Below are 20,832 nucleotides of genomic sequence, written 5' to 3'. Positions count from 1 at the left end.
GACCCCTGTGCCCTGACCTGTGACCTTGGATTTAATGATTTGACCCTGTCCCCATGTGTTGACCCCTGTGCCCTGACCTGTGACCTTGATTTGACCCTGACCCCATGTGTTGATCCCTGTGTCCTTACCTGTGATTTTCTTATTCAATGACCTTGGCCTCAGGTATTGACCCTTTTGCTCTTACTATTATGTTTTAATGATTTGACCTTGACCTCAGGTGTTGACCCCTGTGCCCTGACCTGCCTGGCCGTCGGTTATAACTTCTATACGGAGCGGAGAGCGAAGGTCGTGGACGGGACCCGCTGTTCCAACGACCCCTTGTCATTTGATATCTGCATCAACGGAGAATGTCGGGTGAGTTTAAAAATTCATTTCTGATAAGGATAATTATCTTATTGTGCTGCCACTTGTTTGCTTGTCAACAGGACCACTTGAAAAGAAAGTTCTAAATGGATTATGATGAATGAAATTAGGACAGGTTTGCCTTCGAATTTCATAGCAGTCCTTTGCAAGTTTGCTTTACTGTGTTTTACTGAAATAATCGGTTATTGTGAAAAAACAAATTAACAAGTAAACAAACAAACAAAAGGAAACGAATAGGCGAATCGACGAATCTTGTCCCTGCAGCTGGTTGGCTGTGACCGGTTGCTGGACTCGGACACGGTGGAGGATAAGTGCCGGCTGTGCGGGGGGGATGATAAGTGCCGGCTGTGCGTGTGCTAGCTTCTCACATAAACAAACAAACAAACAAACAAACAAACAAACAAACAAACCTGTAACCTTGTCCCCCCAGCTGGTTGGCTGTGACCGGTTGCTGGACTCGGACACGGTGGAGGATAAGTGCCGCCTGTGCGGCGGGGACGGCAGCACGTGTGAGACGGTGTCTGGGGAGGTGGACAACGACCTGCCAAGGGGGATGTAAGTCATTCATTCATTCATTCTTTCATTCATTCATTCATTCATTCATTCATTCATTCATTCATTCATTCATTCATTCATTCATTCGTCCACCCTCTGCAAGACGGGACAACGGATGCTATCTGGATAGTGAGTGAGTGTGTGATTCATTCATCCATTCATTCATTCACTCACTGACTCATTCATTTATCATTCATTCATTCATTCATTCATTCATTCATTCACTGACTGGCTGACTCATTCATTCATTCATTCACTGACTGGCTGATTCATTCATTCATTCATCCATTCATTCATTCATCCATTCATTCATCCCATTCACTCATCCATTCACTCACTGACTCATTCATTCATTCATTCATTCATTCATCCATTCATTCATCCATTCATTTATTCATCCATTCATTCATTCACTCACTGACTCATTCATTCATTCATTCATTCATCCATTCATTCATTCACTCACTGACTCATTCATTCATTCATTTATTCACTCACTGACTCATTCATTCATTCATTCATTCATTCATTTGCATATAAGTTGATTGCTTGGCGATTGATCACAATGATGTCACGATGGTGCACTGGCAGGCAGAATCAGGTGGAAAACAAAAAGAGGGGTTTACATCTAAATGTGTAATTTGATCCGCAAATTTATATATTAATTAGCAATCTAATCTGCTGATGCTTAGATGTAAAGAAAAACATCCAATCCATCAATCAATCATCAATCAATCGGTCAGTCTTTTATTCAATCCCTCCAATTTGAACGTGTGAAGTTCTGTAGTCACCCAAGAAAACCCCTTTCTGGTACGATTGCGATTTCCAAGACGTGACAGTTAAGTCTTCTTGGTTAGCCCGAGTCGGCAGATGAAAGGAAATGTTGTCGGCATCTTAAAGATTTAAGGAAATTAAGACCTGGTGTGGTGTTGAACTCCTTGGCAGGTTTCTTCAGGGAGCAGACAAGGTGATGTTATCTGTGGAGGAGACAATTGGTTTAATGTGTTGATGTGAAACAGGTGCAGTTTGTACGTGTGTGGGTAGGGGGTGTTGGTGAGAGTTGGAGTAATGTGTTGATGTGAAACAGGTGCAGTTTGTATGTGTGTGGGTAGGGGGCGTTGGTGAGAATTGGTTTAATGTGTTGATGTGAAACAGGTGCAGTCTGTACGTGTGTGGGTAGGGGGCGTTGGTGAGAATTGGAGTAATGTGTTGATGTGAAACAGGTGCAGTCTGTACGTGTGTGGGTAGGGGGCGTTGGTGAGAATGGGAGTAATGTGTTGATGTGAAACAGGTGCAGTTTGTATGTGTGTGGGTAGGGGGCGTTGGTGAGAATTGGAGTAATGTGTTGATGTGAAACAGGTGCAGTCTGTACGTGTGTGGGTAGGGGGCGTTGGTGAGAATGGGAGTAATGGGTTGATGGGAAACAGGTGCAGTCTGTACGTGTGTGGGTAGGGGGCGCTGGTGAGAATGGGAGTAATGTGTTGATGTGAAACAGGTGCAGTTTGTACGTGTGTGGGTAGGGGGCGTTGGTGATAATTGGAGTAATGTGTTGATGTGAAACAGGTGCAGTTTGTACGTGTGTGGGTAGGGGGCATTGGTGATAGTTGGAGTAATGTGTTGATGGGAAACAGGTGCAGTCTGTACGTGTGTGGGTAGGGGCGTTGGTGATAGTCGGAGTAATGTGTTGATGTGAAACAGGTGAAGTCTGTACCTGTGTGGGTAGGGGGCGTTGGTGAGAATGGGAGTAATGTGTTGATGTGAAACAGGTGCAGTTTGTACGTGCGTGGGTAGGGGGCGCTGGTGAGAATTGCAGTAATGTGTTGATGTGAAACAGGTGCAGTCTGTACATGTGTGGGTAGGGGGCGTTGGTGAGAATTGGAGTAATGTGCTGATGTGAAACAGGTGCAGTCTGTACGTGTGTGGGTAGGGGGCGTTGGTGATAATGGGAGTAAAGTGTTGATGTGAAACAGGTGCAGTCTGTACGTGTGTGGGTAGGGGGCATTGGTGATAATGGGAGTAATGTGTTGATGTGAAACAGGTGCAGTTTGTACGTGTGTGGGTAGGGTGGAGACTTGGACTTACACTTTAAATCTTTCCTACTGTGTTTCTGGAGGTGAAGGACACAGATTTTTTTCTTTTACCAAATATATGACCAACATCTGGTCTCATTCAGTGACAGTATGGTTTTGGTTTGGTTTAAGGAGAAGGTTGACTTCACTTGACTTGACTGACTTGACTTACAGGGCTTGAAATCCTTTTTTTGTGCATACCTGCACTGGTGCAGTTAACATATGATTGAAAATACCTGCACCAGACAAATTTTACCTGCACCACTCTGATTTTAGGAGGTATGGATCATACTAAAATTGTTCAGGAACCATTGCTATTTTTTCTTTTATACTTGATAGGTGGTAACAGTCAATGCAGCTAATAACAATCCATATACAGCTACATTATAGGACATCTATGTATAAAACCCAGTACACAGAGCAACCCAGTTGTGGAACATTCTCCCACTTGAAACTCAGACAGCTCGCACATTGTCCTCCTTCAAGGCCAAAGCCTGGCTCTCTCTTGGAGACCCATTCTCCGTTAATTAACATTTATTACACCATGCTATGTGATTTCCTATGTGTACATATTGTACATGATGTATGTATATATATATATACGACGAACATTTGTAAATTTGTAACCATTTTGCTATGTTAATGATAGTGCTTTTATATTGACAATGTTTACTACAATGATTTTATATGTAACATGTATTGTTCTTTCCCAGGGCTAGCCCTTGGCAATAGCCTACTAGTATGGCTAGTTGGGCAGCCCTGGCTGTCTGTAAACAGCCGAATGAATAAATAAATAAATTAATAAAACCCAGTACATGGACCAGTGCAGGTTAGGTGCAGGTAGACTCCAGAAATACCTGCACAGCTCCAATTTTACCTGCACTAATCTGCATATGCCCAGTACATGAACCAGTGCAGGTTAGGTGCAGGTAGACATCAGAAATACCTACACAGCTCCAATTTTACCTGCACTAACCTGCATATACCCAGTACATGGACCAGTGCAGGTTAGGTGCAGGCCTACTCCAGAAATACCTGCACAGCTCCAATTTTACCTGCACTAACCTGCATATACCCAGTACATGGACCAGTGCAGGTTAGTGCAGGGTAGACTCCAGAAATACCTGCACAGCTCCAATTTTACCTGCACTAACCTGCATATACCCAGTACATGGACCAGTGCAGGTTAGGTGCAGGTAGACTCCAGAAATACCTGCACAGCTCCAATTTTACCTGCACTAACGTGCATATGCAGGTGGTATTTCCAGCCCTGACTTATGTTGAGAAGGTTTGAAGTGTTTTACGTAGTCCTTTTGTCATTCCAGCATACCAGAAGATCCTGACCATCCCTCGAGGAGCAGTGCACATCAGGGTGGAGGAGAAACACATCTCAGAGAACTACTTAGGTCAGTATGTCTTATGTCTTAGGTCAGTATGTCTTATGTCTTAGGTCAGTATGTCTAATGTCTTAGGTCAGTATGTCTTACGTCTTAGGTCAGTATGTCTTATGTCTTAGGTCAGTATGTCTAATGTCTTAGGTCAGTACGTCTTATGTCTTAGGTCAGTACGTCTTACATCTTAGGTCAGTATGTCTTACGTCTTAGGTCAGTATGTCTTATGTCTTAGGTCAGTATGTCTAATGTCTTAGGTCAGTACGTCTTATGTCTTAGGTCAGTATGTCTTACGTCTTAGGTCAGTATGTCTTACGTCTTAGGTCAGTATGTCTTACGTCTTAGGTCAGTATGTCTTACGTCTTAGGTCAGTATGTCTTACGTCTTAGGTCAGTATGTCTTATGTCTTAGGTCAGTATGTCTTACGTCTTAGGTCAGTATGTCTTATGTCTTAGGTCAGTATGTCTTACGTCTTAGGTCAGTATGTCTTACGTCTTAGGTCAGTATGTCTTATGTCTTAGGTCAGTATGTCTTATGTCTTAGGTCAGTATGTCTTACGTCTTAGGTCAGTATGTCTTATGTCTTAGGTCAGTATGTCTTATGTCTTAGGTCAGTACGTCTTACGTCTTAGGTCAGTATGTCTTATGTCTTAGGTCAGTATGTCTTACATCTTAGGTCAGTATGTCTTACGTCTTAGGTCAGTATGTCTTATGTCTTAGGTCAGTATGTCTTACGTCTTAGGTCAGTATGTCTTACATCTTAGGTCAGTATGTCTTATGTCTTAGGTCAGTATGTCTTACGTCTTAGGTCAGTATGTCTTACGTCTTAGGTCAGTATGTCTTATGTCTTAGGTCAGTATGTCTTACGTCTTAGGTCAGTATGTCTTACATCTTAGGTCAGTATGTCTTATGTCTTAGGTCAGTATGTCTTACGTCTTAGGTCAGTACGTCTTACATTTCAAGAATAAGGCAAGTCAAGGTTTCAGAAATCTTATTGAGAAATGGGAAACAATTATGACTAAAGTTAAGAGAAGGGAATTAAAAATGAAAACCACCTGAAACTATTATTTGTATATATAAATGCTGATATTCGGGAAGTTTGTCTCTGTTTTGCAATGCTCTAATAATCTTTCTTACTGTAATATCCAACACAAAAATTGGATTCACCCAAATTTATGACTGAACAGCACCAGTCTTTGTCAAGGAATGAACAAAGATAGAACAGATAGAACACGTGACTCAGTGTTCTATCTGCATAACGTGACGTCAAGGCAGCAGTGGATTGCAACAGTTCATTCCTTGATAAAGACTAGTACTGGTGCTGTTCAGTCAAAAATTTGGGTGAGTCCAATTTTTGTGTTGAAATTTACAGTTATACTGCTTCAAGAATGACTTCTGCCAACACAGATGAACTTTTAAGTAAATCTTCCTTTCTATCCTTGTCCCACAGCCCTGAAAGCAGGCGGAGTTGGGGAGGAGTACTTCATTAACGGCCAGTGGACCATCGACTGGCCGAGCACCTTCCAGGTTGCCGGGACAACCTTCAGCTACGAGCGGCCTGACGGGGAACCGGAGTCCCTCTCAGCGCTAGGGCCCACTAAGGAAGTCTTGGAAGTCATGGTAAGGTGTTTCCTACTAAGAAGGTCTTTCCTAGAAGTCATGGTAAAATATTCCCTCTCAGCACTCGGGCCAACTAAAGAAGTCTTAGAAGTCATGGTAAGATGGCAGGGATTCTTGGTGAAGCTACTAAGAAATATCTAAACATCTTATAATGTCTGTATACTACAGTGTATGAAGTTTTTGTCTGTCTGTAGGCCTTTTGTTCACTCAGGTATAACAGTCTGACATGTTTTCCCATAGAGCCACTTTGCAATTTGTAAAAGACCTGTTTATCAAGTTCAGTTCTAAAATGCAGGATTTGAACTCCTAACTTTTGATTCAGAAGTTTAGCTTGTCTCCTGTTCCCCAGATCCTACTACAGGAGTCTTGCCAGCTGCTTGCAAGCCACATTATAACAGTCCTTTCCATTATGATGCAATTTTAAACTTTATAATTAATTATAACCGTACACAAAAATGTCCTGTCCATTTTTGAATAGTTAACCCTACCCTGTCTTCAGCAACTATTTTTCATCACTGAGTGATTGCTCTGAGTCCAAGTTTGACTGATCACGAATATGTTACTCTTAACTCTTGCTCCAGAATCTAACTCCAAGTTGTCTTCCTGTTCCCTCTAAGATCATGTTGCAGGAAGCTAACCAGGGGATTCCCCATGGCAGTGACTCTACGACTTATAACATGCCTACTTGTTCTCTCTAAATATGCAATGTATTAACATGCAAGATTTGAACACCTTAATTTTAAGCAGAATCTAATTTCAAGTTGTCTTCCTGTTTCCTCTAAGATCATGTTAAGCTAACCAGGGGATTCCCCATGGCAGTGACTCTACGACTTATAACATGCCTACTTATTCTCTCTAAATATAAAATGTATTACATGCAAGATTTGAACACCTTAATTTTAAGCAGAATCTAACCTTAAGTTGTCATCCTGTTCCCTCTAAGATCCTGCTTCAGGAAGCTAACCAGGGAATCTGCTGGTTGTGACTCTACAATTTATAACATGCCTATTTGTTCTCTGTAAATATATTTACATGCAAGATTTGAACACCTTAATTCTAAGCACAATCTAACCTTAAGTTGTTGCTCTGTTTCCTCTAAGATCCTTCTTCAGGAGGCTAACCAGGGAATCCGCTGGCAGTACAACGTTCCTCTGAGCGGGCTGGGCAGCGGAGACGGCGAGGTGGTGTTCACCTGGCAGCACGGGCCGTACTCCGAGTGTACCGCTACCTGCGCCGGAGGTTTGTTTGTTTGTTTGTTTGTTTTGTTACCTGGCAACATGGGCCGTACTCCGAGTGCACCGCTACCTGCGCCGGAGGTTTGTTTGTTGGTTTGTTTGTTTTTGTTACCTGGCAACATGGGCTGTACTCCGAATGTACCGCTACCTGCGCCGGAGGTTCGCTTGTTTGTTTGTTTAACCTTCACTAATGGCAACACGGGCTGTACAGTGTACAGCTACTTGTGCAGGAGGTTTGTTTGTTTGTTATATTTCAGCCATACCATATATGGTATGGTGAAATATATTGTATTCGTAATGTTTCTTTCTTTCTTTCTTTCTTTCTTTCTTTCTCCTGTCAAATCTTCAAAGCAATTCATCTCCGTCGTTCCGTGACCGAATGACCTGAAATTTGGCACAAGGGTAGAGTGGGTCAATACCGAGGTGCTGTTTTCTCATTTTTTTCATATCTGCCTCTAAAATGATTTTATTGAAGTTTAAAGGTCATGTTTTGACCAAAACGGTATATTGTGGCCCCCTGTTCCCTTGAATTACAATGGAATGACCTTAAATTTGGTGTAGATAGGCATTAGATAGTTGGTAAAATGATCCAAGTAAAATTTTGGGCATAAACTACTTTAAAATGCTTAATTTCAGCGCTTTTCTGAGGGGAAATTGGTTTTCTTTCGGCTTCCTGCCGTGAACTCCAGTGACCCCAGAGCCCACACGTGCCAGGTGCCAGCGGTCTGGGGAGAGCGAGAGATAATTACTTTATGGACGCCAGCCAATCAGCGACGAGAAAGGCGAATGCTAGTTAATATTCATAAGCGGGGCATTGCAATCCCGTATATACACAAACAGATGCATATTACAGCCTTACAGTGGCCATATGGTCCCCTTTACCGGGTTTGAAATTGTAGTTTGCGAGGATTTGGAGTCAGACAGGGTCATTTGAGCGGTAGCGGACGGTACGCGTGCATCGAACGTTAGTGTCGATGAATTTACCAACATTCCGCATGGCACTATCAATCATTTTCGGCAGATTTGGACAGGGAAAATTGGACGGCTTGCGTTTAGTTTTGATACGTAAGTTTGACAGTGGCGAGAATGCATGTATTTTTTCCCGAACAAATGTAGGTACTTCTAGTGTTGTTGTTGTTCTTTTTTTACGTAAACTTTGTACATTCAAATTGTAAGTAACTTTAAACTGCCAGAGTTTGAGTCCAATAAAACACTCTCAGTACCAGAGTATCACCACTGACCTCCGAAAAGAAACCCCCGAACAAAGTAGAAACACCTATCCTCCAGGTCTCGCACGCTACGAGCAGGAAATTATAACACTCAGACAAGATTACGTCCGATGGCTGATTGCATACAAAGTAAAACAATTTAACAGTGGTATGCAGGGGCATATACTTAACAAAGAATTCGAAGGAAAATGAAATATATAGATAAAGCAAAATCAAATTAACTTGTTGGTCCTGGGATCTTTCAGAAAAGAAATGAAGCGACAGAGTGGTAAAATTCTTGTAAAATTTCGAGACGTCTCCGTTTATGTAATGGCTCATACAAAACAAGAAGAAGATTGAAGTTTTTAGCTTGAAAAAAACAACAACACTTCTACTACACAGTACCTGCACCTGACAATTATTAAAACGTATGCCCTACTTGCTTAAAAAAAGTTCACTGCAATAATAAATGTACCCACATCACAAGGAGATTATGACCGTCACGGTACTTAGACCTAGTTATCGAAGTGGAAATTGTTGAATGGCGTCATGTAATTTCATGACGAAAATCTTCTGAATGAAAGATGCGTTTTTTTTCACTCTCGGAAAAATAGGAGCTGCCGCAATTCTAAAAACCAACAAGAGTTCGTAGACCTCAGGCCTGCATGAAATGTATTGGGTTTCTGTAGACCTATTGTGTATTTTTGCCTTTTTGTCTGTGGTACGTGGTTGGAAAATGAGCTTTTTACCGTGTTGGTTGTGCACCATGCAAAAGTCTGACTCTGAAATTTCATTTTCTGAATTTGTAAGTTTGGACATGGATGAACATTACTTATTTTGGATTTCTTAAGTATGTAACCAACCACAGTACTTTGAAGTTGTTGAGACGCTACCTTTTTTTGTCTCAGATGGCCCATGCACATGTAGTTACTCTGTCACATGATATACCAGGGCTCGAAATTCATTTTTGGGATTAAGTGCACTGGTGCACCCAGCTTGAAAAATTGGGTGCACCAAAACATTTTTGGGTGCACTACTTAAATTTAAGTAATAACTTGATAATAAAACTTAGTTACAAGCTATCAAATTCTTCAACAAGTACCATGACAGACATTTTTTATTATCTTTCTAACACTTAGATGTCAAGAATATGATGTATACTAGTATACTTTGACATCTTTACATACATAAGCCTATGAAAATATTTGGGTGCACCCTGTGCACCCACAAAAAAAAATTGGGTGCACAGTTCCAATTTTGGTTGCACCTGGGTGCACATGCACCCAGTATTTCGAGCCCTGTATACTAATATCTTCCTATTTCAATGTACTGACCTAATGCAGCTGCTAAGTCTCCTTGGTTTGTGTTCTTCCAATGATATTCATTAAAGATTTATTTCTGGGGTGTTATTCACTTGACATCGGAATGTTACTTGCATAATTTGACCAATGATACTTTTATCTGTAGTTCCATAGACATTAGACAATATGAATAGTGGTAGCCCCCATGCAGCAGCAACAGTTAGTCCCCAGGGTGGTATGATATTTTCATTCAATCCATCCAACCCAAACCTAAATCTCCTGTAGTATCTAAGCCAAATTTAACAGCATAATTTACTATGAAAAATGTCCTTGTCAATCCCATTTATAGATGGCAAGCTGCTGGCAATGGAAGCTTTGAAAAGTTCAGAAGCTGTTGTAGTCAGAGCAAACACCCAGCAAACATCCCCGCAAACCAATGAGCAGTTGCTTAGAAGGGGAATTTCATCATATATTTGCCGCGACAAAATGCAACAAACGATACTGAATTTAAAACAGAACAAAGCTAAGCCTCCACCACTTAACCCTGCCTGTACCATAGATTAAGCAGGCCCAAAAACCAAGCGAATATGACTAGCCCAAAACAACAAATTACCTGTATACAGTATGGAAATGGCATTACCAAAGAAACAAAAAGAAACACAGGACAAATCATACACATACCTTTCTCTTATGCCCACACTCTATACAGTTCTCCTCCACATTAGAAAATTGCATCTTCTTCTGTTTAAGTTCAAGTTCAACCATGATTGCCAACAGGGTAAAGGAACTTGTACCGAAACTTAAAACTCAGCTCTAGAAACACCACAAAGAGTAATAAGCAAACTCCAATTATACCTGACCAACAGATATATAATCTTGTACACTCCCGTCATCTGGCAAACTGTCAGTGCCACTAAGTAACCTGATACATTGAAGGTGGCCCAGGCCAGATGATGGTTCTACACCCAACCATAATCTGTTTTTAAAACCAAGCAGATATTGGGAGGATGCCCCAACCACACAAAAACAGGGTCAACCTATACAGTATCAAGTTCAAGCACTAGGAGGTCCAAAATCAAACCTGACCACCAGGACACCACAAACAACTCACGTACCAAATAGCAACACAATGGTACCTTGCGTTCCGGAGATACAGCGCACGCCCCGTGCCCGCACAAAAGGTAACCTAAAATGTCAAGTTCAAGCACCAAGGGCGCCAAAATCAAAATTGAGCATTATTCAGCCACCGCCGACACATGTGCCAAATATCATCGCGCCAGCACCAGCCGTTCAGAAGATATAACTCCGGAAACACCCCTCCCGGACACAAAATTCGACCTGCCGGGTCAAGTTCAAACGCGACAAGGCCCAAAGTCAATCCTAGGCAACAGGCAACAACCCCCCACCCATGCACCAAAAATCGTCGCAATCGCGCGTATCGTTCCGGACACACAGCGCCAAAAGTGCCCCCAAAACACCAAAAATGCCACCTGCAATGTCAAGTTCAAACGCCAGGAGGCCCAAAATCAAACCTGAGTGTTAGGCTACCACCCCCAACCCACGTACCAAAAATCGTCGTGCTCGCACCATCCGTTCACGAGATACAGCGCCCTACATCCCCGGCTACCGAAAAGTTCCCACCAGCATCAAAACCATACCTGCGCTCCTGTGGAAGATTATATTCTTCCATATGGGCCCGGGGCATATTGGGCAAGCTCTGTTTTGACATGGAATCAATTCACAATATTAGTTCTCTTTTGGGGATAACTTACATTAAAATATTGCATTTTTGCGCAGGGGTGACTTGGAACAGTCCAATGTTGCGTGGGAATGGGTATGGCTGAAATATGCTGTATTTGCACCCAAGCAAATGTCGGCCTTTCTAGTTTGTTTTATACCTTCACCTGGCAACACGGGCAGAACTCCGAGTGTACCGTGACATGCGCTGGAGGTTTGTTTGTTTGTTTGTTTTATACCTCCACCTGGCCACATGGGCAGAACTCCGAGTGTCCCGCTACCTGCGCCGGAGGTTTGTTTGTTCGTTTGTTTGTTTGTTTGTTTAACCTTCACTAATGGCAACACGGGCTGTACAGTGTACAGCTACTTGTGCAGGAGGTTTGTTTGTTTGTTTGTTTTGTACCTTCACCTGGCAACACGGGCAGAACTCCGAGTGCACCGCTACCTGCGCCGGAGGTTCGCTTGTTTGTTTGTTTGTTTGACCTACACTAATGGCAACACGGGCCGTACTCCGAGTGTACCGCAACATGTGCAGGAGGTTTGTTTGTTTGTTTGCTTTGTTACCTGGCAACACGGGCCGTACTCTGAGTGTACCGCTACCTGCGCCGGAGGTTTGTTTGTTTGTTTTGTTACCTGGCAACACGGGCCGTACTCTGAGTGTACCGCTACCTGCGCCGGAGGTTTGTTTGTTTGTTTGTTTGTTTTGTTACCTGGCAACATGGGCCGTACTCCGAGTGTACAGCGACATGCGCCGGAGGTTTGTTTGTTTGTTTGTTTGTTTTGTTACCTGGCAACACGGGCCGTACTCCGAGTGTACCGCTACCTGCGTGGGAGGTTTGTTTGTTTGTTTGTTTGTTTTGTTCCCTGGCAACATGGCCGTACTCTGAGTGTACCGCTACCTGTGCAGAAGGTTTGTTTGTTTGTTTGTTTGTTTGTTTGACGTTCAGTAATTGCAACACGGGCTGTACAGTGTACAGCTACCTGTGCAGGAGGTTTGTTTGTTTGTTTGTTTGTTTTATACCTTCACCTGGCAGCACGGGCCGTACTCTGAGTGCACCGCAACATGCGTGGGACAACTGGCAGCGTGGACAATACTGTAGTCCCAGTGCGTCCCAGATTTTGTTGTCTTGTAGTTTGAACAGAAAGTCTGACAGTGATGTGGTGTTTCCTCCTGCAGGCATATCCACCTCTGCAGCGCTGTGTATCCGTGACGACGACCGGTCCATCGTGAGCGACTCCTACTGTGACCAGGAAGCCAGGCCCATGGAGAAAACTCGCGCGTGCAACGAGGACCCCTGTCCTGCAGAGTAAGTACTGCAATGAAATGTTTATCTCAAATTTATGTATTCTGTTATCAACCATGGTCCACGACCCTCTTGATGAGGATGGCACTAGGTGAGGTGAGGTGTTATCATCTGACACCTGTAAACATCTGTGTCATTTGCCATCACAAAAGAAGGTACAGTTCAACCTGGTCTAAGCAACCACTCGAGGGGCTGAGCTGAGGACATGTGGTTGCTTGTTGTTTAAGACAGTTGGTTGCTTGGGTGAGGGTCTTTACTGAGGGTCCTAACTACTTATCATGATAGTGCCGAGTGCTAAGCAGGTATTGAACATCCCGGGTACAAAGCGAATACTCTACCATTGAGCTACTTTGACTTTCATTTTACTTGGATCCACCATTTAGCTTGAGCTATTTCAGTGGAACATTTTTAGAATGGCATCCTTTCATTCGAAACTTTTTGGAAAATGATAGCTAATGACAGAATAGCATCCATCATCATCAGCCCTTTCTGACATACCCTTTCCTTGGCATACATACAGGCCGTTAAGTTTGTATGACTAATTCATTACCCTTAATTTTTGTACCTCAGATGGTTCCACGGTGAGTGGCAGGAGTGCAGTAAGTCATGTGACCGTGGCACACAGTGAAGTGTACTGCTACCGCACAGTCTCGTGATGTGTGTTTAACTCCCACTCATAACTCTTTCTCATCGCGCTTAGTGCTAAGCAATACCTTTCTCCACCCCCAGATGGTTCCGAGGAGATTGGCAGGAGTGCAGTAAGTCTTGCGACCGCGGCACACAGACCCGAGAGGTGTACTGTTACCGTACAGTCTCGTGATGCATGTTTAACTCCCATACTCTTTCCTATAGTGCCGAGTGTTAAATGTTTGTGTAGCCTTACACAATACCTTTTTTTTACCTTTCCCAGATGGTTCCACGGTGACTGGCAGGAGTGCAGTAAGTCATGCGAACGCAACACGCAGACCCGAGAGGTGTACTGCTACCGTACCATCTCGTGATGTGTGCGTTAACTCCCACTCATAACTCTTTCTCATCGCGCTAAGTGCTAAGCAATACTTTTTCCCACCCCCAGATGGTTCCGAGGAGACTGGCAGGAGTGCAGTAAGTCGTGCGACCGCGGCACGCAGACCCGAGAGGTGTACCGCTACCGCACAGTCTTGTGATGTGTGCGTTAACTCCCACTCATAGCTCTTTCTCATCGCGCTAAGTGCTAAGCAATACCTTTTCTCCATCCCCAGATGGTTCCGAGGCGAGTGGCAGGAGGGCAGTAAGCCGTGCGACCGCGGCACACAGTGAGGTGTACTGCTACCGCACAGTCTCGTGATGTGTGCGTTAACTCCCACTCATAGCTCTTTCTCATCGCGCTAAGTGCTAAGCAATACCTTTTCCCACCCCCAGATGGTTCCGTGGCGAGTGGCAAGAGTGCAGTAAGTCGTGCGACCGCGGCACGCAGACCCGAGAGGTGTACTGCTACCGTACCATCTCGTGATGTGTGCGTTAACTCCCACTCATAGCTCTTTCTCATCGCGCTAAGTGCTAAGCAATACCTTTCTCCATCCCCAGATGGTTCCGAGGAGACTGGCAAGAATGCAGTAAGTCGTGCGACCGCGGCACGCAGACCCGAGAGGTGTACTGCTACCGCACAGTCTCGGCCCTGGAGCAGGAAATAATTCCCGAGACGGAGTGCCAGACTCGGAAACCCGTTGTGCGGCGCAGCTGCAACGTTGACCCCTGCCCTCCGACCTGGGTCACCGGCGACTGGTCAGAGGTGAGGAAACAAAACATGAAGTTTACGTGTCTCATTTTCCTTGAATCAAGGCCATTCTAGCATTCTACACCAAAGAGATTATATAATTATCTCAGACATAAAAACTTTAATATACTGCAATAAATCCTGTGCATTCTGATCATTGTACTTTCACTTTATTATTTAGTTCATGTTCCTTAATATAGATAGAATAGCATAGACTTTTTCTCTTCTCCTGTTAAATGTGCTTGCTATCATTCCTTAGTATCTTATCCCAGTTTACATCTTGACCTTGTATTGAACTCACCTTGCCCTTATCCCCCTCCCCAGTGCACGCCGAAGTGCGGAGATGGCGAGATGACCCGTACTGTCTCCTGCATGACGACCGACGGACAGAACCTGACCCCTGACCGTTGCCCCGGCAACACCAAACCCGTCAGCAAAGCGCCGTGTAACGCCGGAGCCTGCCCGCCACCAAGATGGGTCACTGGGCCGTGGAGTCAGGTAAGGACACAGTTTGAAGGTTTCCTATTTCAGGTGTGCGGTCTAACGGGTGAACCCACTAGAGCCGCAGGGGAGCCCGATTGTCCCGGGCAAGTGAAAGTGCTGTTCGGGAAAGTGAAGTTCATGTCCTACGCCACTTGTCCAATAGGGCAAATAAGATTTTCCTATGAATGAATTTTGATATACTGTAAATGCATTTAAGTTCGCGGGAATTTAATTTCGCGGTAGTGGGAAAAATGACTTTTCACAGTGGTTTTAAGTTTGCGGTAACACTGTAGACTGCAGTCTAATACCATAATAGAAAAATGTTAGCGGTGGATTTAAGTTCGCGGTGATGTGGTCACCACAAAAACCGCGAACATTAATCCACCATGAACATTTCTGCATTTACAGTACTTGTTACCTTTCACAGTCATGGCATCAAGCATTGGTCAACACAGAAAAACAGAGCCAATGATAATTAAAGAATTCCATTGCTGGAAATGAAAATCCATAGAAAAATGTTGTTAAATATTTGGCAATTGAAAGGTTGGTTTGGCCAAGTAAGTTTTTTATGTACTTACTTCATGTATGTAAATTAACCCCCCCAATTACCCCCCCCCCCCCCAGTGTTCTGCGGACTGTGGTAAGGGGCAGCAGCGGCGCACCATCCAGTGCCTGTCTCCCGTAACGGACCTCCCTGCGACGGACTGCCCCACCACCCTGCGCCCCTCCGACATGCAGGAGTGTGTCTCCCCATGTGACTCTGTCGACGTGGGCGACACCGCGGACGAAGGTGGGTCTTAAATTTTTGATTTGAAATCTTTTCCTTCATTTAAATTGACTTGCAATAACTGTAACAAAGTTGAGTTTGGGCCTTATCAGCCCAAACTCAGCACGTTAAAGAACCCACCGCACTTATGAAAATGAGTAGGGGTCTTTCCCGGTGTGAGTGGATCAAACCTTACAGTCTGGTCTCCGGGTTGACATCTGGAAAAAAGGTAAAAGTCAGCTGTTATGTCAATCCTTCCACAAATGTGGTAAAACAAAATTGAAGAAAACAATGTTTCATCTTGTTAAATGTACTTTTACTTCTTCTTTGAAATGTTTTGGAAATTTCTTTTTTTTACTGTCCTGAACTTTATGAAATCATTATAAAGAATATTTCAGCCTAAAAGCATACTTTGTTTGAGAAACCCAAACCTATGAATCTGAAACACAGAGAAATCAGAAATTGTTCCTCCTTTTAGTCTGTTAGAAAACTACAATCCTGAGCTCAGTATTTTGGATAAATCTTCAAGGCATACGAATGTGGACAAAAAGATGGGAAAAGTTTTAATCATTGTTTCCAGGCTGCTATCATGTGAACTACTGCCCCCTGGTGGAACAGATTGGAAATACAATGTTGTGAAATTTCTTCAGTTTTTGGACAAGAGAGAAAAGCGAAAATCAAAACAAATTGTTTTTCCCTCTGAATGCTGATATTTTTCTCTTGTTTCCAGATTGCAAGGATGTGAACAAGGTTGCGTACTGTCCACTGGTGCTGCGCTTCAAGTTCTGCAACCGAGAATACTTCCGGCAGATGTGCTGTAAAACGTGTAAAGAAGTCCTGAAGCAGCAAAATGGCGGCTAGGCGCGCTCCAAACCCCCTGCAGTGTTATGTGTAAGGAACTCTGATGGTCGCACCAACTCTGTTCCTTGTTTCTTCTGATACTATGACGGACAAGTTGAGGGGGGTCAAGAGAAATCTCAACATATTTCTAACAAATACCAAATATGAAAGGTGGCACTGTTAGGTATTTTCTTAATTTTGCAATTTAGAGAAAAGTTCTTTGTACTACAGAAAATCTAGTACTACATTTAACGCTAGTTCACCTTTATCCGTGGGGTGACCTTTATCCGTTGTCTTTAAAAACAGCACATCTAGGAGTATTAGGTCTGCTGACAGTGGTTTCAAACTTGCAATATTTTCAAAATGTTCCGATTTGAAACCACCGTCCGCCGACTTCACATCTCTTCATACGTTTTCTCTTACAAACAACGAATATAGGTTACTCTCGGATAAAGGTGAACCAACGTTAACATTGGTGACAGAAAAACAAGCATTCCTATAAAAAATGCGAGACCTGAATGAACCAGTTTAGTGTCTCAATTCTTTGAGGTCCATACAGTAAAAGTCTTGCTGAAGTTTGTAATTTAGGAAAAAAAGACAGGCATTTATGTCATTTTTCTTATTTGAGAAACAATGAGTTGTGTTGGTGTGGTCAATTCAGGTGCAAATGATTGTCAACGCTGGCTACCATGTCTATGATAAGTATAGGGTATACTCATGCAAGTGAGGACTCAAGTGGTTCACTGAAATATTAATTATTGTACAGAAATGAATGAAGAAAATGAATGTTGTGAACTGAACTCTTCAAGCCACCCACATTTTATTTATATTAGGAGTCAGAAGTGTACAGTATATGTGTGTATTTTGCATTTTAAAGAAAAGTGCAAGTTGTTTGTTATGCCCAATAAGTAAGAAGTCAATGTTGATATTCTAATCTGAAATTTAAGTCGAAGTTGGAGTCATCAATGTGAGATATGTTGATGCTTTGGGTAAAAATTTTAATTCAAAGAGGATATTCAGAGTGGAAAATAACCATTTGATGAAACATTTTAGAAATTTTTGAATACAGACAAAATATCTCTGTAGGATATTATTTTCAGCTTTACATGCCTAAATTGAACAGTCACCTGGCTTCAATAACTAAGTTAAAGTTTCTATTCCTGAATACTACATGTATTTAAGTCATTCTCTAATTTATATTTGAACATATTGTGTTGCTCATAGCTTAATCATAAAAGCCTCAATAACAATAGTTATTGACCAAAATATTCTACATAATCTTACAAATAATAATTCTAGCAATGTCTAATGCAATAATTATCGTCAAAATGCTAACCTCATATTTTAATTACTTAAATCTATTATATATTACATAACTATATAAACTATATGAACACACACTCGTGTGAAGTGCAGTTATATATTATGTTTTTCACTTGTGCCCTAATTTTAAATTGTAAATACGTTATTGAATGGTGTACTCAATAATATTGTATTTAACACATATTAAGATAATATGTAAAATAAGACTGTATCAATGATACTGTCATATTATATGATAAAATTTGCCATGGGCACTTTTGGAACAGAAGTGCATTTTACCTCCCAAGCATTGCAACAACTGGACTGCAACAGTGGGTCATTTCTGCAAAATTATTTCTTAGATTGTTTAAAATCATTTTGTTGAAACTTTGGATGAAATTTGAAATGATTCAAATTTAACTGCTGATTTGTATCAAGTCAGAAGTGTTCCTTGTAGATATTTAATTCTTATTGTTTGGGGGGTAAATTTAGATTAGCAACTTTTTGTCCATTGTTCTGGCTTTATCATAATTATTTAAATCAATGAATTTTAGAGTTGACCCTGGCCATGTTAGTACACACTCCAAACCATACTGTGCAGTTCTGTGCATACCAATATTTTTTTTGGTAAATTGAAATTGTATCGATCCAGTCACTCAATTGAACTACGACAAAAAAAGTTTGGATGATGTTTTCACAGGAGTCGTAGAAGACAGTGTTTTCATGTTAGTTATGAGACAAAATGTCACGATTACTTTTTACGTTTCATGTGTATTGTCATTACCTACCTCCAGTACTTCATCATAGACAGCTACAACCGATGTAGGTTCTTTAACATACTCTTCAGGTAAAGGTTCGGCTACAGTTGTTTTTTTAGGCTTTCTATTTTGTGCGTTTTTTTTTTTTGAGTCGATTCAAGCCAAGCTAGAAGACAAAGAAAGCTCAAAATAGAAAGCCCGCTAAAAATACCGGAGCCGAACCTCTGCTTGGAGACACTTTAAAACTAACATACTCTCCAAGCAGAGGTTTGGCTCTGAGTGTTTTTATGTGTTTTTAGGCGTTTGGGAGGCTTTGTATTGTAAATGCATTTAAGTTCGCGGGGATTTAATTTTGGGGTAGAGGGAAAAAGGACTTTTCGTGGTGGTTTTAAGTTCGCGGTAACACCATAGACTGCAGTCTAATACTGTACTAGAAAAATGTTTGCGGTGGTTTTAACTTTGCGGTGAAGTGGTCACCGCGAAAACCGCGAACATTAATCCACTGCGAACATTTCTGCATTTACAGTATTTTGTGCCGTTTTTAAAATCTTTTCCAGCCAAGCTAGAAGACATAAAGAAAACAGCACAAAATAAAGTGAAACAGCCTGAGCCGAACCTTTGCTTGGAGAGCACTTTAACACTGATATACTCATGTTCACACTGATGTGTGTGTCTTCACGTTTTTTAAAGGGGGAAGATGAGGAAATTATTATTTTTTTCTGGACCATTGGGTGCTTTTTACGTTTGGTAAGAATCTTCCCCTGCAAAAGCAGATGTTAGGGATTTGGATTTCAGTCATCTTATGAGAAGAAACAGAAAATAAAAGCAGAAACTGAATTTTTTTCCTCCTTTGCATGAATTTTTATTTCATCTCCCTTAAATTTTGGGAATTTATGAAACAGCCGATAACCTAAATTTTCTCCCCAATTCATTTAAATGTTCTATCTAATGTTCTCGTAGGTAAATGTGTACATAGAAATATTATGTTTTTCTCGAATGATGTGAGGAGACACAATTATTTTAATGTAATGCACAGCATTGTTTGATCTAATAATGTTATACAGGGTGAGAAAAATCATCCTGATGTTCTCGGTAAAGTACTTGACTGTATCTTATATCTGATATCATTACAAATTGTTATGATATTAAAAATGTAAGACAAGTTTAGCCCTCCAGTATGGGGGAGGGGGACTTGTGTATGTATGCTTGAGTTGACAGAGACTGTACAGAGATGTGATAAGGGAGTTTATTGTACAATCGTCATTGCAGCCTGACATGGGCTGACTACGTAAAATGCACGACATGAAGAATATATCACAATGCAATATTTACATTCTGTGGACTTGTCTTTGTTAGAGTATTGTATAGGGATCGTTAGATACCTGATGCTTGATATTTGTAATGCTTGCTCGTCTTTTCATTTTTGCCAAACGTTTTATAGTGAACATCTTTGCATAAGTCGATAAGAACCACTGCCCATTGTGGCTACTTTCAGGTGGGCCCTTTAGATTTTATTCTCATGGCCGGAACGTAAGGAATCCTGTCTATATTGACCACCTGTTAACGGTATTTTCTTCAAGTCCATGGTGTGGCTACTATGGACAGCAAGATTTGTACTTATTTAACATCTGACTTAAGTTTATAGTAATTGCAAGCAGTTTATCTTAGATGTTCACAGTAATAAGCCAGTTCAGTGTTTAAACTGTACATGCGCAGTGCAATGCATGACATTAATGGCCAAAGGGGAAGGCCCTGATGCATAAACAAATTCGTCTGGACATGTATAAGAATGATCTGGACAACTTCTGATTACTACAAGTTTTCCCTTTGACCTCGCTCAGACTTCTTCTGAGGCCCGTGACGTCAGACAGGCGCCGACTCGACCGACTCCGTGTCGTTATACCCCCCTCACACTAGGCGCGATTCGATCGGACGACGAGTCTGCGAGCTCTAAATCACGAGGACGCATGACCCTGACGGGAAGGGGAGAACCCTACAGTTTCTTCCAATGCATCAGGCTTCTGCCACGTTTTTAAATTGTCCCATCAAATTAGTTTCCCACATCAATCACTCATGAGTTGCGCCGTGTCAGCACTCCAGCGCTGGCACGATCTAGGTCTATGGAAAGCTTGTCTAAATTTGGAC

At 42.1% G+C, this 20,832-nt stretch overlaps 1 protein-coding gene and 1 long non-coding RNA gene across 2 annotated transcripts in view; one reads left to right on the top strand and one right to left on the bottom strand.

Annotated features, from left to right (window-relative positions):
• Positions 1-16,875, top strand: part of LOC118431655 (A disintegrin and metalloproteinase with thrombospondin motifs 6-like) — a 29,027-nt gene extending 12,152 nt beyond the window's left edge. Inside the window, 12 exon segments of the mRNA XM_035842896.1 lie at positions 218-354; positions 794-918; positions 4,313-4,324; positions 4,326-4,393; positions 5,828-5,997; positions 7,098-7,236; positions 12,656-12,785; positions 14,184-14,247; positions 14,413-14,553; positions 14,863-15,036; positions 15,646-15,811; positions 16,518-16,875. Of these exon segments, the coding sequence (XP_035698789.1) occupies positions 218-354; positions 794-918; positions 4,313-4,324; positions 4,326-4,393; positions 5,828-5,997; positions 7,098-7,236; positions 12,656-12,785; positions 14,184-14,247; positions 14,413-14,553; positions 14,863-15,036; positions 15,646-15,811; positions 16,518-16,648 (1,457 nt within the window). The 3' untranslated portion in view covers positions 16,649-16,875.
• Positions 16,876-17,099: 224 nt separating this feature from the next.
• LOC118431847 overlaps positions 17,100-20,832 on the bottom strand; it is a 21,446-nt gene continuing 17,713 nt past the window's right edge. Inside the window, exon 3 of the long non-coding RNA XR_004833012.1 lies at positions 17,100-17,422. This is a non-coding gene — a long non-coding RNA (uncharacterized LOC118431847). The remainder of the gene's footprint in view (positions 17,423-20,832) is intronic.

This window comes from Branchiostoma floridae, chromosome 15, assembly GCF_000003815.2.
Source record: "Branchiostoma floridae strain S238N-H82 chromosome 15, Bfl_VNyyK, whole genome shotgun sequence".
Lineage (NCBI taxonomy): Eukaryota > Metazoa > Chordata > Leptocardii > Amphioxiformes > Branchiostomatidae > Branchiostoma > Branchiostoma floridae.
Note: the sequence above shows the minus strand (reverse complement) of the source record. Positions and strands in the feature narration are given on the sequence as shown.